Source organism: Triticum aestivum, chromosome 4B (assembly GCF_018294505.1).
Source record: "Triticum aestivum cultivar Chinese Spring chromosome 4B, IWGSC CS RefSeq v2.1, whole genome shotgun sequence".
Lineage (NCBI taxonomy): Eukaryota > Viridiplantae > Streptophyta > Magnoliopsida > Poales > Poaceae > Triticum > Triticum aestivum.
The window spans coordinates 295,317,157-295,342,080 of record NC_057804.1 but is presented as its reverse complement, the minus strand read 5'-3'; the positions used below and the strand labels follow the sequence as shown (position 1 = coordinate 295,342,080).

The 24,924-nt window shown below is 43.2% G+C and overlaps 1 protein-coding gene across 1 annotated transcript in view; it reads right to left on the bottom strand.

Moving 5' to 3' along the window:
* Nucleotides 1-1,110: 1,110 nt before the first annotated feature.
* The window catches only part of LOC123092022 (chromophore lyase CRL, chloroplastic), a 32,120-nt gene continuing 8,306 nt past the window's right edge, over nucleotides 1,111-24,924 (bottom strand). Inside the window, exons 6-9 of the mRNA XM_044513674.1 lie at nucleotides 13,151-13,243; nucleotides 1,820-1,924; nucleotides 1,561-1,653; nucleotides 1,111-1,478 (exon numbers count right to left, since the gene is read on the bottom strand). Coding sequence (XP_044369609.1) covers nucleotides 1,338-1,478; nucleotides 1,561-1,653; nucleotides 1,820-1,924; nucleotides 13,151-13,243 — 432 coding nt within the window. The 3' untranslated portion in view covers nucleotides 1,111-1,337. The remainder of the gene's footprint in view (nucleotides 1,479-1,560; nucleotides 1,654-1,819; nucleotides 1,925-13,150; nucleotides 13,244-24,924) is intronic.

Sequence of the window (24,924 nt, the reverse complement as noted above, 5' to 3'; positions counted from 1 at the left end):
TGATGACAAGTATTTCCGGACAGAGGGAGTATTTCTTTGTCGGAAAGGTAACAGCCACAGCGGAGCTCGCGATGACTGTTGGATGGAAGATCCGCGGCCTGGGGAGCTACCCGTTTCGAATCAGTACGAGGCCAGGACAGCCACGTGATGTAGATCGGACGTCCACGGTTGCATCCAGCAATGACAATAGATGAACTACAGGATAAGTGTTCATTTCTTCAGTTTCGTCTGTGTAGGGCCTGACAGACTAGCTCTTCAAATTTTGGATGTAACCATTGAAGTTATGTGTTTTCGTTCATATCATGTTTACATGTTGCTTTCTGTATCTAGATTAATTTTGATTTGAAGTGGCATGCCAGGATCTATACATAGTTTTGCCTGTCTGAAAATACTTTGCATATGCTCCACGGACAGTATCATCTTGTAGCTCTTACAGCACACAAAAAATATATCAATTAACTGTTTTTCTGTTGCCATAATATCAACTAACCGCCTGATTCCATGATTATGTACAGCTTTGTTTTCCTTAATGTGTACAGTTATGGGATTTCAATCAGTCTAGTCTACTCAATGGTAGATACCTTAAGTTACATGCAAAGATACTCAAGAAAATCAGCAATGGAAATCATCCTTGGTGGTGCTAGTAATGCAAAGATTCAACTTTTATGTAACCTTGGCTGAATTTTGATCATTTGATGTTGCTGTGAACCTCTGTTGTATTGCAAAGATTGAACCTTTTACAAAGTCTCATGTTAAAGTTATCCTTTTGTTTTAATTAATGTGTACTGGGCATGGTTCAGTGAACATTGCTGTAAGTATGAATAGTTGAGGTTCAATGTTATATTCTTGCTCATTTTGGTGCTGGCAAGGATATCACCTCAAAATCCTAGCGCCAGCCAAACATGAAATTTGGATTTGGAATCTGGATTCAGCCAAATGAAATGTTGGTAGAGACAGAAATGAAATGAAATCAGGGAGCCAAACGAGCTGTCAAAGATACTCCCTCCGTCCCATAATGTAAGACGTTTTTTGATACTACACTAGTGCCAAAAAAACGTCTTACATTATGGGACGGAGGGAGTAGTAATTACAGAAATTGTAGACACTATCTGACAAGCATCTCCATCTAACGAACATTAGAATTAATGCTCCACCTGCCTACATAACTCACGTTAGCTGCAATATGACAATTGTTATATCTCACTATGTTGTCAGGCATTGGAAGTGTTCACCCACAGAATTACCATTTGTTGATGATCAGAGATACTGTCAAAATGTATAGACACATGCTATTCTTATGGTGTTCTCTAACAACAAAATGTATTAACAATGCTCATCTACTGGTCATCAATTGCATGTGAACTTTCCATCTTCTCTAGTGACAAGGGGGCAGAGAAATTTAAAGGTGAGAACATGTCATCATAATTGGACTTGGGAGCAGGCTTAAACTCGTAAGGGCCAGCCTTGGTTCCCCAAACCTGAGCATAAGTGGGCAATGCATCAAAATAATATTCCTCTCTTTTTTCACAGGCATAGCAAGTCAAAACGTAGGAAGCCTACCTGGCTTCCATTGTCGTCAAAACCCTTGTCCCAAATGTGTATTTCACTATTCTTGTGAATGGACAGATCAGATGTACAATATGCTGCACCACTCTGTCAAAGGATTAATCTTCAGATGGAATCAACATAGCTAATCATTGCATAAGAGGATAATCCCTAGGTGTGAATTGATATTGAAATAAAAAGGGCAATTTCAAATTATTCTTGGTCAAGAAGAAGAATAGGCATGTAGATTCAGAATGGAGAATAAGTAGCTCACCCAACTGTTGGGAAAACCTCCCAGTGGGGTTGATCCTTCATATAAGCAGCGTTTTCCGCGTTCACATCGTGATAAGTGTATGGTGGTCAAATGCTCTGCGATATCCTGAACACGAAATATTTGAGTGCAAGGACAGTTGTATATGCCACAAGCTGGGATCACCGTAAGAAAAAACACCTAAAAAAACAAGCTGGGATGTGTGACCACATTGTCAGAACATGAGCCTGCAAACTGTCATGTTTCTTCAGTTAACTGTATCGCTTCCGAAAACACTTCGTGGAATCGGATGGCTAGCTGCTCGGGTTAAACCTCACTTGACGGCGGAGATCATTTAAGACAAGTTACTGTTTACTTTCATATTCTTAACCTATATAACAGCCGGGTTGTGGCTGAGCTGGGCATTGAGAATTATTCCCTTTTATTCCGGCCATGTGACCATGAACACATACTTCATATATGTTTCAATATAAATCTCGTCCCTTGATTTGGCCAATTATCTTCCAATTTCTCCACAGAATTAGTTTAGAGTGTTCTAGCTATAAGTAGAAGTGAGATGTGAAGGCTTCCCAAAGCCCTATAAATAGAGGTCCTCACCTCTAGTTTGCAGGCAGACTATGTACCCCACTACCTATAGCAGAACTTGGCGTTATTATCTAAGATCTTGGACTAGATCTTGTGCTAGGAATTTTGGATTTAACTCTTGCTGTCATATCGGCCCTATCTCTGCCTCTAGAGCAATATCTAGCGCAGCACGTCGAAATGGTTCCTTCAACACTTGTGGTGTACACATTGTAGCAGCAAGGTGTAGTTGCTCCTCCACAACCTTGTGCTGCTTCAGGTGGCTAGTTCTTGTTGTTCTCTTTGATAGTGGAGCTGCAGCAAGCAATGAAGCAATTGGAGAAGAGATGGATGCTGCCAACAAAGAAAATTTATTTCTGATCTACACTAAAAGTAGCTCCTTCTCTTCCCCTACCTAACCCAAGCTTGTCTGGGTTGGGAGGAACTTGTTTGTAAAAATGTAAAAGTGTAACATCTTTATACATATATATGAAAACACAGTAGGAGCCTTTCCTACTGTCCTTTCCGTCAAAAAAAAAGGATGAAGAAGATGTTCGACAGGGAAGAAGAGGAGGTAATCTTGGAGCAAGATTACTGACTACCACAAAAATGTGCAGTTCAGTGTGCTTCAAGAAGGCCAATTTATGTTGAAGCTTTTGAAGGTGAAGAATATGATGATGCCCTTGAAGAACCTAATCTCTATGCATATCAGAGAGTACCCAACCCTACATATGCAAGGGATAAAGACAAGGTGAAAGCTGAGATCCCAACTTTTAATGGAAATGTTGATATTGAAGGGTGCCTTGATTGGTTATATGAAGTGGAGACTTTCTTTGAGGTCATGGAGATTCCGGAAGATCGTAGAGTTTCTTTGGTCGCCTACAAGTTGAAAGGAGGAGCCAGTGCATGCTGGCATCGCCTTCAAGAAGAACACAGCCTGAGAGGAGAACCTCGTGTGAGAACTTGGCGGCGAATGAAGAGTTTTTTGAATGGGAGATTGCTGATTATGAGCAGATCATGTTTATTCAGTTTCAAAATTGCGCCCAAGCAAATAGGACTGTTTCAGATTACATGGAGGAGTTTTTAAGGCTACAAGTGAGGTGCAACCTTGCCGAAACTAAAGATCAACAAGTTGCAAGGTATATCAATGGTCTCACTGATGCTATTCAAGATCGATTGATGATGCAGCAAATCTGATCCATTGTCAAGCACAAGCTCTAGCCTTGAAGACCAAGAGGTTTGTGAGGACAAGAAAGACAACTAAGGCTACATATCCTCGTACCGAAGGCTCGTCTAGGAGTCACACTAATAGAGTGGAAGAAAAGACCGCTCCACCAAAGGCAAAACAACCCATCCCAAAGCAAACTAGACTATAAATGTGGTGAAGAGGGATACATATCCAGCGGTTGCCCACTAAGGAAATTTGTTAACACAGCTATCCATGATGGTGAAGACGATGAGGAATACAAATTTGAAGATGTAGAGGGATAAGAGGTTTATCAAGAAGAAGGTGAAGGGGTGGTATGTGTAATTCAGCGTCTCCTATGTTCCACACCACAACCTGACGACACAAAACGGAAGGAAATATTTGAGAGCAAATGCACTATGAATGGCAAGGTATGCAGATTAGTAACTAATAGTTGCAGCTGCGAGAATCTTATCTCACAGAATTTGGTGAACCATTTAAAGCTTGAAACTCATGATCATCCAAATCGCTACACTATTGGGTGGATCAAGGAGTGAATACAAGGATCACCAAACAATGCAACCTGCCACTTTCTTTGGGCAAGCATTATCACTAAAATGTGTTGTGATGTGGTTGACATGGGTGCCAGCCATGTTCTTCTTGGGAGACCTTGGCAATTTGATGTGGATACTACACAAGTACACGTAAAGGGAAGGGAAATTCTTACTCTTTCATTTGGAACAAGAGGAAGACCATTATTCTAAGGAGGGGAAAAGTATGTTAACTATCTCCCACACCTCTAATGAGTTTATGGGAGAGGAGGCAGATTTGTATGCTATACTTATTGTAAAAGGAGAAGAGCACCATGTTGTAGAAATTCCAACGGAGGTACATGGCTTATTAGCAGAATTTCAGAAAATACTTGGAGAGCCACAAGGCCTGCCACCGATGAGAGGAATTCAACATAGAATTGACTTAATTCCGGGAGCAAGTCTTCCTAATCTTCCACACTAAGAGCATGACATATTGAAGGAGAAAGTGAAGGAATTGCTGCAAAAAGGACACATTCAAGAAAGTATTAGCCCATGTAATGTACGAGCCCTACTCATGCCAAAGAAAGATGGATCTTGCCGCATGTGTGTGGACAGTAGAGACATCAACAAGATCACTGTAAGGTACAGGTTCCCTATTCCCTGTCCGGATGATATGTTGGATCAGCTTAGTGGAGCAAGAGCGTTCACAAAGCTAGATTTTAGACCCGGAGATGAATGGAAAGGTTTTTTGAATGGCTAGTCATGGCATTCAAACTCTCAAATCCACCAAGCACATTCAAGCATTTGATGAACCAAGTCCTTTGGCCCTTCTTATCCCACTTTGTTATGGTTTATTTTGATGACATCTTGATCTATAGCAAGGTTGAGGATGAACACGTAGATGACATTCAGAAGGTGCCAAGAGCTCTACGTCAACTTGAAGAAATGTGTTTTCCTGCAAACACAACTTCTTTCCCTAGGATTTGACATAACATGTGAAGGTATTCGTGTTGATAATTTTGAGGTTGACGCAAGTTTTCATGGCCTTGCAACTTTCTATAGGCGATTTATGAAGAATTTCAGCACACTATTGTGGCACCAATTAGCAATTACCTAGACCGAGAATGGACAACTCCGAAGACCATTTCTGAGGTAAGAAGTTTTCATGGCCTTATAACTTTCTATAGGCAATTTATGAGGAATTTCAGCACTATCATGGCACCAATTACCGGGTGTTTGAAGAAAGGAAAGTTCCAATAGACGAAAGCGGCCGAAACTAGTTTTAATGAGATCAAGCAAAAACTCTCACAAGCTCTTGTCTTGGTGTTATCGGCTTATCGCATTTCAATAAGACTTCTGAGTTGGAGTGTGATGCAAGTGAGTACCCATTGGAGTTGTTCTCTCTCAAGAAGGAAGCCCATTGCTTTACCGAAGCAAGGCAGAAGAGTACTTATCAGCAAGAATTGTATGTCATTTCAGAGCTTTGAAAACTTGGGGTCTATTTGCCGCCTAAAGAGTTCATTGTTTACAGTGGCCATCAATCCTTGAAGCATTTCAAAAATCAAAAGCATGTTGAGCGCATGCTAGCAAGATGGACAACATATTTGGAGAGGTTTAACTACCTCATCGTGCATAAATCCGAGCAACTAACCGAAGGGTCAATGCGTTGAGTTGTCGTGCATGCCTCTTGACTTTTTCTGAGGTTGAACTTTCAGGCATGGATCAAATAAAGGAATTGTATGAGGATGGCGAAGACTTTGGCCATGTTTGGGTAAAGCACAGCAGGGGCCAACCATTATGTGATGACTATTTGGTGCAAGATGGCTATCTCTTCAAAAATGATCATTTGTGCATCGCAAGGAGTTCTCTATATGACAAACTATAGACAAACTAATTAGAGAGCTCCATTCAAGTGATCTTAGTGGCCATGTTGGACGCGACAAGACTATCACTAACCTAAAGGCTCGTTACTTTTGGCCACAACTAAAAAGAGATGCTCGAAAGTTTGTTCAACGGTGTCCCATATGTCAAAACTGCAAAGACCAAGTTCCAAGTTCAGAACATAGGGTTATACATGCCTTTGCATGTTCCTGTTGCTCCGTGGGAGGATACCTCTATGGACTATTTGGTGCAAGATGGCTATCTCTTCAAAAATGATCATTTGTGCATCGCAAGGAGTTCTCTATATGACAAACTATAGACAAACTAATTAGAGAGCTCCATTCAGGTGATCTTAGTGGCCATGTTGGACGCGACAAGACTATCACTAACCTAAAGGCTCGTTACTTTTGGCCACAACTGAAAAGAGATGCTCGAAAGTTTGTTCAACGGTGCCCCATATGTCAAAACTGCAAAGACCAAGTTCCAAGTTCAGAACATAGGGTTATACATGCCTTTGCATGTTCCTGTTGCTCCGTGGGAGGATACCTCTATGGACTTCGTCTTGGGTTTGCCAACAACAAGACGAGAGAGTGATGTTGTGTTTGTTGTTGTGGATAGATTCTCTAAGATGGCTCATCATGTGGCAAACCTATGATGTTTGTTCGTGCTCTACCTCGTATCGAGGCTATACCAGATCACGCACTCATTCTCCTAACTACTGGTTTGCCACGACCACAACATAGACGCAAGTTCAAGTTCGAACTTGGGTGGTTGCTTCGTGATGGCTTCCATGACATGGTCGAGGAGGTGTTGGAGAAACCGGTGGCCGGGTCTACCCCAAGTCCTCAATACACAGATGGAATAACAAAATGCGTGCATTACGTAAATTCCTTGATGGTTGGGCTAGGCATACGGTGGGTATCCTCAAAAAAGAGAAGCTTCGTCTTTCATCTATCATTGATGAATTAGAAGCTTTGGCAGAGGTTAGACCTCTATCTGAGTATGAAATCGAGATCGAGAATCATTCGAATGCACAGATAGCTAACATGTTGCGTGAAGAGGAACTCAAATAGTACCAACATTCCAACTCTCAGTTTGTCCTGAAAGGTGATTCGAATACTAGATATTTTCATGGAGTCGCCAATGGCAGACAACGGAACAAAATTATTCATTCACTACAATAGGACGAGGGCACGATTGAGGGGCATGAGCAACTTACAAAAATCTGTTCGGAGCACCAACGAAAGGAAACTTCTCAATGGATGAATCCCAACAGATGACATCCACCAGGTCTCTAAAAAGGAAAATAACCTTCTAACAGCCCCATACTCCGAGGAAGAAGTTAGAAAGGCGGTTTTCCTAATGGAGCATAACAAAGCCCCAGGTCCGGATGGTTTTCCCGCAGAGTTCTATCAGAACTTCTGGGAAGTCATCAAACCGGATCTCCTACTTTTGTTTACCGACCTTCATGCTGGCCAACTAGAATTGTTTTGCTTAAACTTAGGTGAGAATATTTTATTACCTAAGGTTAATGAGGCTGAAAGGATACAACAATATAGACCTATTTGCCTCTTTAATGTTATTTTTAAAATATTCACGAAGGTTGCGACTATTAGGCTAAATTCGGTTGCTGAACATGTGGTTCATCCTTCACAGACAGCTTTTATGCAAGGCAGACACATCCTAGATGGAGTTGTTATCCTTCATGAAACAGTCCATGAATTACACCGTAAAAAGTTGAATGGGTGGGACTCAAAATTGACTTTGAAAAGGCTTATGACAAAGTCAAGTGGCACTTTCTTCAACAGACTCTCAGAATGGAAGGATTTTCTGTAGAGTGGCGCGCTATGATCCATAGCTTCGTTTTTGGAGGTAGTGTTGCCATTAAGGTCAATGATGACATTGGACACTATTTCCAAACGAAGAAGGGATTGCGACAAGGTGACTCGGTATCGCCCATGCTATTCAATATAGTGGCGGATATGCTAGCGGTCATGATTGAGCGCGCTAAGGTTGATGGCCAAATTGATGGGATAGTAAATCATCTAGTTGATGGTGGTCTCTCTATACTTCAATATGCCGATGATACGATTCTCTTCACGGATCATGACCTCGAGAAAGCGAGAAATATGAAACTGATTTTATCAGCATTCGAGCAACTCTCGGGTCTTAAGATCAATTTTCATAAAAGTGAATTGTTTTGCTTTGGTGACGCTCAAGACGATACCCACCTGTATGCTGAACTGTTCGGATGCGGGTTGGGCCAGTTTCCGATCACATATTTGGGGATACCGATACATTATCAGAGACTCACAAATGTTGAATGGAAACACGTCGAGGAGAGACTGCAAAAAAGACTTAGTAGTTGGAAAGGTAAACTGTTGTCTCTGGGTGGAAGATTGGTCCTCATAAATTCAGTACTAAGTAATATGGTACTATATATGATTTCCTTCTTCCAGTTGCAGAAAGGAGTTTTACATAGATTGGATTATTTCCGATCAAGATTCTTTTGGCAAGGAGATAAAGAGATAAAGAAATATCGACTGGCTAAATGGAGTGTGGTTTGTCGTCCCAAAGACCAAGGCAGGTTGGGCATTCATGGCCTTGAGGTTAAGAATAGGGCCCTACTCGGGAAATGGTTGTTTAAATTACTGACGGAAGATGGTGTATGGCAAACCCTCCTAAGGAGGAAATATGTGGGTTCCAAGGTGGTATCCCAAGTATACTGGAAGCCTAGGGATACCCACTTTTGGGTGGGTCTAATGGCTACGAAGAAATATTTCTTCTGCTATGGATCCTTCTCAATCAAGGACGGCTCGGAAATTAGATTCTGGGAGGACAAGTGGCTAGGAAATGCCACACTCCGGGAACAATATCCAACCCTGTACAATATTGTGCGTCACAAGGGTGATACTATCGCCACGGTAATGAATCATTTCCACGGAATGTGACGTTCAGAAGAGATTTAATTGAACCCAGACTCCAATCGTGGAACACCCTGCTCCAGCGGTTGTCCACGGTGCAATTGTCACATGGGTCTGATGTATTTCGTTGGAACCTACATGGGAATGGTCAATTCTCAGTGGAGTCCATGTACAGAGCTCTGCTCCAATCTGATGTGCCAGTGATAATAAGAAGATCTGGAAGATGAAGATACCTCTTAAAAATAAAATCTTTGCATGGTATCTTCGTCGCGGAGTCATTCTTACTAAAGATAACCTTATTAAGAGGAATTGGCATGGAAGTCCGCAATATGTTTTTTGTCACCATGATGAGACAATAAAATATTTATTCTTCCAGTGCAAATTGGCTCATTCTATATGGTCAGTCATCCAAATAGCTTCTGGCTTGTATCCTCCTTGTAGTGCTGCTAATATATTTAGCAACTGGTTACATGGGATAGATCACATGTTTAGAACTCTTCTTAGGATGGGAGCGCTTGCCGTTATTTGGCCGCTTTGGCTATGTAGAAATGATAAGGTCTTTAATGGTAAAAGTACTTCTCTGATGCAGGTTATCTACTCTTCGTTTATTGTCCTCTCTACAACGCGTGGAGAATCGAGACCTATTTACGGAGGTGTGTACACGATTGCAGGCTACGGCGAGGGATACTTTTACCCAACATGGGTGGCAGCATGATCTTAGGATTGGCCCCCCTCCGCTTTAGGCGTTATACGGATCTTTTTGTATTTCGCCTTCTTATTTTTTGTTTGTGCGAGAGGACCTTATTTGGCTATGTGCATCTTAGTTATGTAGAGGCCGGGTGTAATGCTTAAATCTTTAAGTAATAAAGCGCCCCTTCTCGAAAACAATGTGGCAAACCTATTCTTTTGAGAAGCTGTCGGACTTCATGGAGTTGCAAGATTCATCGTCTCAGACCATGACAGCAAGTTTCTTGCTGCATTTTGGCTCACTTTGTGGAAGCAATTCAACACTGAATTAAAAAATTCTAGCACTGCCCATTCACAAGCAGATGGACAAACGGAAATGATGAACAAGTTTTTGGGTAATCTGATCCTCTGCATTTGTGGAGACATGAAGGGACAATGGAATTTGGCTTTTGCCGAGTTCTCCCACAACAACTCTAACATAGGTCCACAGGAAGGAGTCTTTTTTCTATTGTTTACACTAAAGTTCCAACAAATACGATGGACGTGGTGAAGCTACCATCAAGGGAAAACTCAAAATCAGCATTGTCCTTTATTGATAATTACACTGAGTTATTTTTAAGAAATTTGTGGTGTTTTGGATGCACAAAATCAGAAATATAAACAACTTGCTGACTGCAAAAGGAGGCCGAAAACATTCCAAGTTGATGATAAGGTGATGGTCTACCTCCGGAAAGAGAGGCTGCCTTTAGGTGTTAAAGGGAAGCTTAGGCAGTGAGGGTATGGGCCCTTCTCTATTATGAGGAAGATAAACAATAATGCTTGTGTGACAGATCTTCCAAGCGACATGGGTATATCCAACACTTTCATTGTTGCGGATTTAGTCTCTATCACCCGGAAGAAGGGCTCTGAAGATAACAAACAATTCAGTGGAGAATGACGAGGAACAATAGATTAGGAAACGAAAAATGAAGTCATATGTCAAATCTGTTTGGCTACTTCAATATACTTCTACTCTAGTGTCTCGTCTAGTATTTCTTTTCTTTTCTTAACCCTAGCTATTGTTTTCTAGAGTCTTCTAGCTACGAGTAGCTATGAGTACAATGATGAATCTTAAGTAATGTTTTCTAGGGTGTTCTAGCTATAAGTAGAAGTGAGATGTGAAGGCTTCCCAAAGCCTTATAAATAGAGGTCCTCACCTCTAGTTTGTAAGCATACTATGTACCCCCGCTACCTATATAGTAGAACTTGGTGTTCTTATCTAAGATCTTAGAGTAGATCTTGTGCTCTAGGAATTTTGGATTGAACTCCTGCTGCCACATTAGCCTGTTTCTGCCTCTAGAATGATATCTAGCGCAGCACATAGAAGTAGTTCTATCAACACTTGCGTTGTATATTTTGTAAGTTGTTCCTTCACGACCTTGTGCTGCTTTAGTACACCACTTTGGCAGCAGCGCAGTTCAACAACGAGATCTGGTGTGGGAGATCCAGTTGCTGGACTAGTTCCGATGTGAAATTCTCTCTCCTGAAGGCCAGATCCAGATGAGGAGGAGCAAGGTGGGAAATGATGACGGGGAACTACAAGATCTCCTGGCCATGCGATCCGAGGTCTTTGAGAACCAGAAGGAAACACAGTCTGTCAGATCGGACATAACAACACTGCATGCAGAGGTACGAGCTATAGGTGCTAAGCAAATCATACTCATGATGAAGTTGCTAGAATTTGGTTTCAGAATACAATACAAGAAAGGCGCCCTTAACAGAGTAGCTGGTGCTATCAAGGAAATGTTGTTCATTAATGGCAATTTCTCAAATCATTCCTGTGACGTCACAGGAAGTGGCAGCAAGCTATACTTCAGAGACAACCTTCAGACCAATATTGGAGAAACTGTTACTGAGGGATTCCAACCTTTCCTCCGAAATTCGCCAGCAATGCGAGTGCAACGACCATTGGACGCCCAAAGAGGGTTGGCCGCTAGACGGCGCGTCACCACCCAGGGAGGCTCCATCATTCACGTCGGTACGCTTCGGTCTCCGTGCGGATGAGGACATGGTCGATGAAGATGATCTGGAACCTTTGCCCCCTACCTAGCGCGCCAAGTGTCAAGGATGGACATCAGGGATCGTGGGAATCACCTTTTTTCATTCGGCCAGAGGCTAGAAAACACTCCAGAAATCTTTGAGGCAGGATACGGCTTTTTTACCCAAGTTCAGGCCACCGAGATGGTGTAACACACTCCAGAAATCTTGGTCGATGAAGATGATCTGGAACCTTTGCCCCCTACCTGGCGCGCCAAGTGTCAAGGATGGACATCAGGGGTCGTGGGAATCATCAAAAACACTCCAGAAATCTTTGAGGCAGGATACGGCTTTTTTACCCAAGTTCAGGCCACCGAGATGGTGTAACACACTCCAGAAATCTTTGAGTACAGGACTCTCTTTGAGAGCTAGTTTTCTTTACCCAACTACTTTTCTTCTAGATGGTATTCTTCCAGGTTGCGAACTTTTTGCACGGCCTTGGTCCTCCTCTTATAGGGCCTGGGGGGCACCACAGTAGCCTGTTACAAACCAAGCCACAATCGATCTTGGGCGACCTAGCCTGTGCAGCCCACGCGGGTCCGTTAGAGGATAGAGCAGTGGGAGTAGGTCATGTTGACGAGTCAAACCTCTCCAACCGTACACAGCTCGCCAGGTCCAACTTGCCAGCGGGAGACAGCCGAAGAGACACGCTACATCCAGCATGTTGATAGTACAAAAAACGACCTGCGCTCCCGATAAGCGGCAAGCCATATCACCTCGGTTCGGAGCGAACCGGCTTACTGTTCAGAATCAATATAACTTATGAACCGTAGGTTACATAGACATGCAGGCATAGCTATTAATGTGCTTGCCGGCCTTGGGTCTCACGGAAAGCCCGGAGAGAAGTGACCAAGCATGTGCTTGATCTTTTGCCAACTTGTGGGCCCCTTAAACGATCTGTAGGCGAGGATCGGTTGCTCGGGGGAGGGTAGTTGATCGGGAGGATCCCGACCAACTCTATAGATTCCCTGTGATTGCCAGTGTCTTCATGCTTGGGAGGACCCGAGTATGGTTTTCTCTCTTTCTATAAGTATTAGAACATAAAGCTAGGCCCATCTCCAGTAGGCACGGGGGACCATGTTTCCCATGTTGCTGACAAATTCGCAATCCAATGAAATAGTTTGTCTAAGCTCAACAACAAAGAAGCTAATATGACATAATGACACTACAAACTAGGTTGATGAACACAAATTGGAAGAGAATCTAGCAGTCCCAATTCCCATATTGGGAAACAAATCTATATGTCAAATAAAATAAATAGAGGGTAAAGTAGTCTCAAGAGTGCCAATGAGTATTGCAGATTATAAAATATTTTGACTTACAAACACCAAGCTAGTTCATCCACTATGTCACTACATTAGAACCCACCATGACATGGATTCATGGGCAAGATGAATTAAAATTCCACATTAGAAATTAAAGTAAAGGGGATGTCCCATAAGTGGGGTGTCCTGAAAAGTATGGTTTCTTCGGAAACAAGACATACCGCAATTACTTCTTCTGGCTGCGGCCTCTGATCTTTTTGTCGGTCACAGAAATTCTTGTACTCTTCAACATCTCTAATTGCATAAGAACTCAACTGTCCAATGGGGATAATTCAAAATGTTATCTCAACAAAGCATGGTTGAATTAAAGGTACTTCAATTGCCATTGTACTGCTTTAATTGAAACCAAACATTCAAATTTGTTGGGCAAATGTCATCCAAGATTCAAATTACAGTTATTAAATGGCCAAAAGCAAGTATTGTTGGCTCGTATCAAATCAGGGTACCACTATGTTTTAAATTATTTTACCACCATCAATAAAAAAGAAAAACGGGTTGGCAAATTTGGTAGGGCGAAGTTGTGCGCAGCCGGTAATTACCAGAACGATTGATTACATTACGATCACCAATGAGCAGGGCTGGGAGTTTTGCGGCAGCCAGTAACTAGATTACGAGCAGCAGCAAGGCAAGGAGTTGGGCAGAAGGCAGACTAATTATATTACAAGCAGAAGCGGGGCAAGGAGTTGGGCAGCAGGTAGCAACTAGATTACCGAAATGATTAATTATATTACGAGCAGCAACGGGCGAGGAGTTGTATGGGTGCGTAACTAGATTACCAGGACACTTGGTTATCTTAAGGTGGGGCAGGATTAGTCGAGCGGCTCGCACAGCGGGCAGAGCCCACGATTAGACAGCATTGATAGACACGATTTTACCATGTGTATGTTACATCCTACAACCGGGTGTAGTTACACCCACGTCTCATATATTACCATGTAAGTAGTATATATACTATTTTATCATTTTTACTATGTTCGTATACTATATCTAAGAATAAGATGCTCCAAAGTGAGCTACATGGAAAATTGCAAGCGAGCCCATTGTTTTTACTATATTTGTGAAATGCATTGCATTTTTGTACGTAAAAATTGTATACTGCATAAACTAAGGGCTTCGAAGATATTTTTTCGTGAAACTTGTATTTAGGCATCCTATATACATAAGAGAGTGATCCCCACTAATTTATTTACCTCAACATGCAAGCATGCCACCTCACCCTACAATTATGAATGGAATGAGGCCCACCTCAACATGCAATCATGCATAGAGAAAGACCCACCACAACATTCAACCATGCATGAAAAAATATTTTCCATTCAATTATTCTACTTATGTTCAATGTATATTTTGCAACTCTACATAATCAAATATATTAAGTCATATGTTAGCAACCCAAATTTTCATAAACCGATTCCTGCAGCAACAACCCAAATTTTCCTCATTTTTTTCCTACAACCGGTGGTAGTGCACTCCGTGAGTTTTGTATGTTGTATGTAGAAGGTATTTTCAAAATATACAAAAAAATCTATGAACTCACATGCAAATTTTTCATATAGCTCGATTAGGAAAATCTTAGATATAATATATGAAGATACTTAAAATGATAAAGTAGTATATATACTACCACATGATAATACGAGACGTGGATGTAACTACCACCGGTTGTAGGATGTATTTTTCCTGTGTGTGTGTGTGTATAGACTCTAATAACCAACGATCGTTCCGATATGTTCCTCCCCAACCCATGTGCACCTTCCCTTTTTCTTGTTACTAATATATGCATGTGTGCAAAAAGGACAACTGATGATGTCATCCTATATTCTCTCCAATTCTAAAAATTCAGAATGTTTTATAGTTCAAACGGTCGGTCCGATTCAAAATCTGCTTTCACTATTAAATCTATCATGGCGAGATTTTTGAGGGTGTGTTTAGTTTGTGCCCCGGAAGGGGAGCCTTGGCGCAGTGGTAAAGCTGCTGCCTTGTGACCATGAGGTCACGGGTTCAAGTCCTGGAAACAGCCTCTTACAGAAATGTAGGGAAAGGCTGCGTACAATAGACCCAAAGTGGTCGGACCCTTCCCCAGACCCTGCGCAAGCGGGAGCTACATGCACTGGGGCTGCCCTTTTGTTTAGTTTGTGCCCCAACTAGCCCAGCCAAAAAAATTGGCATGACCAAAATTTTGGTAAGTTATCATTGTTTGGATTGTAGCCAATGTACTTGCCCAAATTTTGGTAAATCACTAAGACTTCATTTGGTTTGCCACTAGCAGAGTTGCCAAATGTTTTATACGAGTAACTTGGATTGATTAGTGCTTGATCTGATTGTAATTTGGATGTACCTTGAGCCAACAAAAAAAAGACATTAAAAATAAGTTTTTTGTAATATAAAAAATAATTAAATATAATATGCCAAAAGATAAACATGCAAGAGAAGAGTATTAGTAGTGGTTTTGGGAACATTTGTTCAATAGTAAAAGTTTTTTCTTCCATGGAAGTCCAGTAGTAAAACGTATGTTAGGCTGGAGCTTACACTGGACTGATCCATCCAAACTACCCGTCAATGAAAAAATCCATCCAAACAGCTGTTCGGTTGCCCTAAGAAGAACTGTTCGGTCATCACGCAGCTACCCACGTGATTAATCGGCCGTATTATTTGGCGAGACCTCCGTAAAAGCACCACCGGAAGAGACCACCGTGTAAAAGCAAAAACAAAATGAGACCCACGTAAAGAGTGGGCAAGAGCAGGCTGCCAATTATTTGGCGAGCGTTTTCCACGCCCTCACTGCGCCCACGAATTGGCGAGAGTAACACGCAGGCATCGCTGGCCGGCTGGGCGAGCCAATTTTTTTGTGCCAGTCCAAACGGTGGCCAAATCCCATGGGCGAGCCGTAAACTGCCTGTGGTACATCAAGTTACCACACCTTCTATACAGAAGTTACCCGAGGGATGTTTCAACAAAAGAATTCCTGGGTTAAAATTACCACGGTGTTTCTACATAAGTTATCAGCTCTCTGGTGCATATATTACCATGCTATTTACACAAAAGTTTATGGGGGTATGTTTTCAACAACTTTTTCCCCGTGTCAAAATAACCATGGTGTTTGTACATAAGTTATCAGCTCTGCGGTGCATAAAAACCCATCATATTTACTCAGAAGTTACCAGGGTATGTTTCCACAACTTTTTTCCTTGGGTCAAAATTACCACGGTGTTTTGTACGTAGTTATCAGATCTGCGGTGTGTAAACAAACCTGCTATTTACACACAAGCTACCTGATGCGGAGCATCCTACGGTCATCCCCATGGAGCTTCCTCCGTCTCCCCAAGTGCTAAGTGGACCGATGACACGAGCACGTGCAAGAGCTATCAAGACTGAGGTGACATCGCTCCTTAACGAGCTTCCATACGAACCGTGTGAGACATGGCTACTACCCCAATCGGAAATGCTATGTGTGCTTAGGTACAAGGAAGCCTCTGAGCGGGCAAAGTAGGTTGACCCGTCCGGAGGGGGAGGGAACAAACGCAGGGACTCCATCTCGCATTCGATCTCCCTCCTTTCCCTGAAAGAGTCGAGGTCTCTCTAACGGCCCATAACATTAGCTGATAGCCGCTCACCGTGGAGTACTTGCCGATCCATCGGCGAGGACTGTATCTCCGCCTCGGAGAGGCTCGGAATGAAGACCAAGTGCCCAAGTACACGGACGATGAAGCACAATGAAGGAGACCGCTGAAATCCTATAGCGGCCGGACATCTGGCCCTGGCCCGGATATCCGACGCCCCCAGTCCAGCAACAGCAGCATTAGTGCAACGCTGAAGAATCTCCAGGAGCCGGACATCCGGCCTGACCAGCCCGGACATCCGGCCCGAGGCCACCGAAAGCAACAGAAGTTTGGCCAACTCTTGGCCGGACATCCGGCCCCAGCCCCGAACATCCGACCCCAGCCCGGACGTTCGGCACCTGCGAGTGCCTAACCGGGCCAGAGGCCCATGTATCCCCTCTTTCCCCCTCTCATCTCGTGGAACACTATATATAGACCCTCTCCTCCTCCTAGCTAGGGTTAGCAAAGGTTTAGCTCATTTGAGATTGAGTTTTGCTCATCCACTTACCTCTCCCATGGAGATCAAGGCCTCCATGCGAGAAGATCCCCCAAGTGGATTCAGGACCCCTTCTTAGGGAAGATCATGTTGGATTCAAGACCTCTCTCCTTCAAGGATTGGGATGAACTAGTACCCCTTTTACCCTCTTGTGTTGGATTTCGACCCTTGTATCCCTATATGTTTATGTGGATTTAGCATATGTGTGATTGGATCTTTGTCTATATAGTGTTCTTCTTGTGTTCCTCTCTTGATTTGCTCCCTTTTCCCCTCCAAATGTGAAAAGATCATGAACTAGGGTTCCACCCTACATCATTACCGGGGTAAGTTTCACCAACCTTTTTCATGGGTCGAAGTTACCACTGTATTTGTACGTAAGTTATCAGGTCTACGGCTCATATATTACCAAGTTACTGTGGGTATGTTTTAAATAACATTTTTTCCACTGTTCAAAAGTTACTGCAGTGTTTTATATACGTAAGTTATCAGGTCACCATGCTATTTACACAGAAGTTACCACGGTGTTCTAGCTGGTTGTAGGATCTAATCTTTGATGAAGCAGCACAAAGGTTGTGGAGGAGCAACTCCACCTTGCCGCTACAATGTGTACAGCACAAGTGTTGAAGGAACAGTTTCAATGTGCTGCGCTAGATATCGCTCTAGAGGCGAATGTAGGCTGATAGGGCAGCAAGAGTTCAATCCAGAACTCCTAGGGCACAAGATCTACTCCAAGATCTTAGATAAGAACAACAAGTTCTATTATAGGTAGGGGTACATAGTCTAGATACAAAGTAGAGGTGAGGACCTCTATTTATAGGGCTTTGGGAAGCCTTCACATACTTCTACTTATAGCTGGAATACTCTAGAAACATTATTTAAGGTTCACCATTCTACTCATAGCTACTCACAACTAGAAGACTCTAGAAAACAATAGGTAGGATAAAGAAAAGAAAAGAAATACTAGACCACAACAGAAGTATCTAGAAGTAGACAAACAGATTTGACATATGATTATATTTTCATGTTCCTCATCTACTATTCCTCATCATTCTCCCCTGGTTGTTTGGAACTCGCTCTCGAGTTATCTTCATAGAGCGCTTCTTCTGGATGGTAGAGAGTAAGTCCGCAACATTGAAAGTGTTGGAGATACCCATATCGCTTGGAAGATCTATCACATAAGCATTATCATTTTATCTTCCTCACGATAGAGAAGGGCCCATACCTTCGTTGCCTCAGTTTCCCTTTAACACCTAAAGGCAATCTCTCTTTTCGAAGGTAGACCATCACCTTATCACCGGCTTGGAATGATTTAGCCTCCTTTTGCAATCAGCAAGTTGTTTATAATTCTGATTTTGTGCTTCCAAAGCACCGCGAATCTCTTCAAATAACTCGGTGTAATTATCAGCAAAGGACAATGCTGATTTTGAGTTTCCCCTTGATGGTAGTTTCACCAGGTCCACCACATGTGATGGAACTTTAGTGTAGACAATGGAAAAAGGGCTCCTTCCTGTGGATCTATGCTTGGAGTTATTGTAGGAGAATTCTGCAAGAGATAAAGCCAAATCCCATTGTCCCTTTCTTTCTCCACAAATGCAACGGATCAGATTACCCAAAAACTTGTTCACCACTTCCGTTTGTCCATCTGTTTGTGGATGAGCAGTGCTAGAAAATTTCAATTCAGTGTTGAATTGCTTCCACAAAGTGAGCCAAAATGCAGCAAGAAACTTGCTATCACGGTCTGAGACGATGGACCTTGGTACTCCATGAAGTCTGACCACTTCTCGAAAGAATAGGTTTGCCACATGATGAGCATCCGTCGTTTTGCGGCATGGGATGAAATGAGCCATCTTAGAGAATCTATCCACGACCACAAATACAGCATCACTTCCTCGTCTTGTTCTTGGCAAGCCCAAGATGAAGTCCATAGAAATGTCCTCCCATGGAGCGACAGGAACAGGCAAAGGCATGTATAACCCTGTGTTCTGGACTTGTCCTTTGCAGGTCTGACATACGGGGCACCGTTGAACGAACTTTCCAGCATCTCTCTTTAGTTGTGGCCAAAAGTAGCGAGCTTCCAGGTTAGCGATAGTCTTGTCCCGTCCAACATGGCCACTAAGATCACTTGAATAGAGCTCTCTAACCAGCTTGTCACGTAGAGAACTTCTTGGAATGCACAAACGATCATTTTTGAAGAGATATCCATCTTGCATCAAATAGTCATCACCTAATGGTTGGCCCCTTGCGTGCTTTACCCAAACATGGCCAAAGTCTTCGTCACCCTCATACAACTCCTTTATTTGATCCATGCCCGGAAGTTCAGCTTCAAAAGAAGTCAAGAGGCATGCACGACGACTCAAAGCATCAGCCACTCTGTTAGTTATTCCAGATTTATGCATGATGAGATAGTTAAATCTCTCCAGATATGTTGCCCATCTTGCTAGCATGCGGTCAACATGCCTTTGATTTCTAAAATGCTTCAAGGATTGATGGTCGCTATAAACAATGAACTCTTTAGGCAGCAAATAGACTTCCCAAGTTTTCAACGCTCTAAAAACGGCGTATAATTCTTGCTGATAGGTACTCCATTTCTGTCTAGCTTCACTTAACTTCTCACTAAAGAAAGCAATGGGCTTCCTTTCTTGAGATAGGACAGCTCCAATGCCTACTCCACTTGCATCACACTCCAACTCAAAAGTCTTGTTGAAGTCAGGTAGTACCAAGACAGGAGCTTGTGATAGCTTTTGTTTAATCTCATTGAAGCTAGCTTCAGCTGCTTCTGCCCATTGGAACTTTCCTTTCTTCAAACACTCGGTAATTGGTGCCATGATAGTGCTGAAATTCTTAACAAATCGCCTATAGAAAGTTGCAAGGCCATGAAAGCTTCTTACCTCAGAAATGGTCTTAGGAGTTGGCCATTCTCGGATTGCTTCAACCTTAGAATCATCAACACGAATGCCGTCACATGTTATGACGAAACCTAGGAAAAGAAGTTGTGTTTGCAGGAAAACACATTTCTTCAAGTTGACGTAGAGCTCATTTTTCCTTAGTACTTCTAGCACCTTCCGAATGTGATCAAAATGTTCATCCTCATCCTTGCTATAGATCAAGATGTCATCGAAATAGACCACAACAAAGTGGGATAAGAAGGGTCTAAGGACTTGATTCATTAAGTGCATAAAGGTACTTGGTGCATTTGAGAGTCCAAATGGCATGACTAGCCATTCAAACAACCCTTCCTTTGTCTTGAAGGCGGTCTTCCATTCATCCCCGGGTCTTATACGGATTTGATGATATCCACTTCTTAAATCTAGCTTTGTGAACACTCTTGCTCCACTAAGCTGATCCAACATATCATCCAGACGGGGAATAGGGAATCTATACCTTACGGTGATCTTGTTAACGGCTCTACTATCCGTACACATGCGCCAAGATCCATCTTTCTTTGGCGCGAGTAGGGCTGGTACAGCACATGGGCTAATACTTTCTCGAATGTGCCCCTTTTGCAACAATTCCTCCACTTTCTCCTTCAATATATCATGCTCCTTTGGGCTCATTCGATAGTGTGGAAGATTAGGAAGACTTGCTCCCGGAATTAAGTCAATTCTATGTTGAATTCCTCTCATCGGTGGCAAGCCATGTGGCTCCCCAAGTATGTTCTGAAATTCTGCCAATAAATCACATACCTTTGCTGGAATTTCAACAGTCAGGTGCTCTTCTCCCTTTACAACAAGTGCAGCACACAAATCTGCCTCCTTCAAGTCTTCCATAAACTCATGAGAGGTATGGGAGATAGTTAACATAGTTTTCCCCTCCTCCTTAGAGGTATTACCTTCGGTTTTGTTTGGTAAGATAATGATCCTTCTCTTGTTCCAAATGAAAGAGTAAGAATTTTTCTTGCCCTTGTGTGTAGTATCCACATCAAATTGCCAAGGCCTCCCAAGAAGAACATGGCTGGCATCCATGTCAACCACATCACACAACACATTTGAGCGATAATGCTTACCCAAAGAAAGTGGCAGGTTGCATTGTTTGGTGATCCTCATATTCACTCCTTTCTTGATCCATCCAATAGTGTAGGGATTTGGATGATCATGGGTTTCAAGCTTTAAATGGTCCACCAACTTCTGGGAGATAAGATTCTCGCAGCTGCAACTGTCAATCACTAGTTTGCATACCTTGCCATTCACCGTGCATTTGCTCTCAAATATTTTCTTCCGTTGTGTGTCATCGAGTTGTGGTGTGGAACATAGGACACGCTGGATCACACATACCACCTCTTCACCTTCTTCTTGACAAACCTCTTGTCCGTCTACATCTTCAGATTCGTATTCTTCCTCATCGCTTTCACCATCATGGATAGTCGTGTTAACAAATTTCCTTAGTGGGCAACCGCTGCATATGTGTCCCTCTTTACCACATTTATAGCACTTTGGGCCTTCATTTGCCTTACCCTTGCCTCTAGTTTGCTTCGGGATGGGCTGTTTTGTCTTTGGTGGAGTGGTCTTTTCTTCCACTCTATTAGGTTGGCTCCTAGATGAGCCTTCGGTATGAGGATATGGGGGATATGGAGCCTTAGTTGTCTTTCTCATCCTCACAAACCTCTCAGCCTTTAAGGCTAGAGCTTGTGCTTGATCAACGGACCAGATTTGTTGCATCATCAATCGATCTTGAATAGCATCATTGAGACCATTGATGTACCTTGCAACTTGTTGCTCTTCAGTTTCAGCAAGGTTGCACCTCACTTGTAGCCTTAGAAACTCCTCCGTGTTAATCTGAAACACTCCTATTTCCTTGAGCACAATTTTGAAATTGGATAAATAGGATCTGGTCATAATCAGCGGGCAAAAATCTCCCTTTCAAGAGGCCTTTCATTTGTCGCCAAGTTCTAACACGAGGTTCTCCTCTCAGCCTGCGCTCCTCTTGAACGCGATGCCACCATGCACCGGCTCCTCCTTTCAGCTTGTATGCGACCAAAGGAACTCTACGATCTTCCGGAACCTCCATGACCTCAAAGAAAGTCTCCACTTCATATAACCAATCCAGGCACCCTTCAATGTCAACATTTCCATTAAAACTTGGGATCTCAGCTTTCACCTTGTATGTATCTCTTGCATATGTAGGGTTGGGTGCTCTCCGATATGCGTAGAGATTTGGTTCTTCAAGGGCATCATCATATTCTTCACCTTCAGAAGCCTCAACATAAATTGGCCTTCTTGAAGCACGTTGAACAACATGTTGTCGTGACGGTCTTGCTCCAAGATTACCTCTCCTTCCTTGATGAACATCTTCCTCTTCTTTAGATGAATCTCCTTCATTGGTAGCAGGGGGGACACCCTTTCTTATCATCTCAACCAGCTGGTCAAATCTCCTATTTAGATCTTCACGCAGCTCTTTGATTTGTTGTTCAGCAGCATCCACCCTCTTCTCCAATTGCTCCATTGCTTGCTGCAACTTGCTCTAGAAGAGGACAGCAAGAACGATTATGGGTCAACGAGGCTCTGATACCACCTGAAGCAGCACAAAGGTTGTGGAGGAGCAACTCCACCTTGCTGCTACAATGTGTACAGCACAAGTGTTGAAGGAACAGCTTCAACGTGTTGTGCTAGATATCACTCTAGAGGCGAATGTAGGCTGATAGGGCAGCAAGAGTTCAATCCAGAACTCCTAGGGCACAAGATCTACTCCAAGATCTTAGATAAGAACAACAAGTTCTATTATAGGTAGGGGTACATAGTCTGGATACAAAGTAGAGGTGAGGACCTCTATTTATAGGGCTTTGGGAAGCCTTCACATACTTCTACTTATAGCTGGAATACTCTAAAAACATTATTTAAGGTTCACCATTCTACTCATAGCTACTCACAACTAGAAGACTCTAGAAAACAGTAGGTAGGATAAAAAAAGAAAAGAAATACTAGACCACAACAGAAGTATCTAGAAGTAGCCAAACAAATTTGACATATGATTATATTTTCATGTTCCTCATCATTTGATGTTTAAGTCAACTCACACCTCTAGTATTTTGGTAATATACCTCTAGTATTTTTCTAGGTTAAAAAAATATACAAAAGAAATGACAGCAAAAGAACACTGCGATCAGATCTGCAATACGTAGCTTACCTCAACATGAAGGTATAAAAATTATCTAACATGTATATAATCACAACAACTCCGCCTATGTTGTCTCAACATAGCCGGTCCCAAGCCCGGGTAAAGGAGGGTTGTGATAGGCTTGGCGAGCCAACGCAAAAACTCAGCCACTCTTATGGAGATGAACCCAAAAGATTTTCGTTAGGGCGTAACCCTCTCAGCGACGCGCCACATCGAAACCCGGGTGTGGTGGAAAATGGGCAAGGGCCGGGCCGTCACCCCTCAAGTGGCGCGCCGTATCTTGATCCGGATACGGTGGCAAGTGAGCGAGGATAGGGTCGTCGCATCCTTAGTGGCGCGCTACATCGACGCCCGGATGTAGTGGAAAATGAGCAAGGGTCTTCGCATTTGACTCGACGAGTGCGAAGGGTAAGGAAGCTAGCCGAGCCTAGGAGGATTCGCTTAGGTAGCTGGAACGTAGGGTCTCTGACAGGGAAGCTTCGGGAGCTAGTTGATGCAGCGGTGAGGAGAGGTGTTGATATCCTTTGCGTCCAAGAAACCAAATGGAGAGGACAGAAGGCGAAGGAGGTGGAGGATACCGGCTTCAAGCTGTGGTACACGGGGACGGCTGCAAACAGAAATGGCGTAGGCATCTTGATCAACAAGAGCCTCAAGTATGGAGTGGTAGACGTCAAGAGATGTGGGGACCGGATTATCCTGGTCAAGCTGGTAGTTGAGGACTTGGTTCTCAATGTTATCAGCGTGTATGCCCCGCAAGTAGGCCACAATAAGAACACCAAGAGGGAGTTCTGGGAAGGCTTGGAAGACATGGTTAGGAGTGTACCGATTGGTGAGAAGCTCTTCATAGGAGGAGACCTCAATGGCCACGTGGGTACATCTAACACAAGTTTTGAAGGGGCGCATGGGGGCTTTGGCTATGGCATCAGGAATCAAGAAGGAGAAGATGTCTTAAGCTTTGCTCTAGCCTACAACATGATTGTAGCTAACACCCTCTTTAGAAAGAGAGAATCACATCTGGTGACTTTTAGTAGTGGCCAACACTCTAGCCAGATTGATTTCATCCTCTCGAGAAGAGAAGATAGGCGTGCGTGCCTAGACTGTAAGGTGATACCTGGAGAGAGTGTTGTACCCCAGCATAAGCTGGTGGTTGCTGACTTCCGCTTTCGGATTCGTGTCCAGCAGGATAAGCGTGCCAAAGTCGCTAGAACGAAGTGGTGGAAGCTCAAGGGGGAGGTAGCTCAGGTGTTCAAGGAGAGGGTAATTAAGGAGGGCCCTTGGGAGGAAGGAGGGGATGCGAACAATGTGTGGATGAAGATGGCGACTTGCATCCGTAAGGTGGCCTCGGAGGAGTTTGGAGTGTCCAGGGGAAGGAGAAGCGAAGATAAGGATACCTGGTGGTGGAATGATGATGTCCAGAAGGCGATTAAAGAGAAGAAAGATTGCTTCAGACGCCTATACCTGGATAGGAGTGCAGACAACATAGAGAAGTACAAGATGGCGAAGAAGGCCGCAAAGCGAGCTGTTGGTGAAGCAAGGGGTCGGGCATATGAGGACCTCTACCAACGGTTAGGCACGAAGAAAGGTGAAAGGGACATCTATAAGATGGCTAAGATCCGGGAGAGGAAGACGAGGGATATTGGCCAAGTCAAATGCATCAAGGACGGAGCAGGCCAACTCTTGGTGAAGGACGAGGAGATTAAGCATAGATGGCGGGAGTACTTCGACAAGC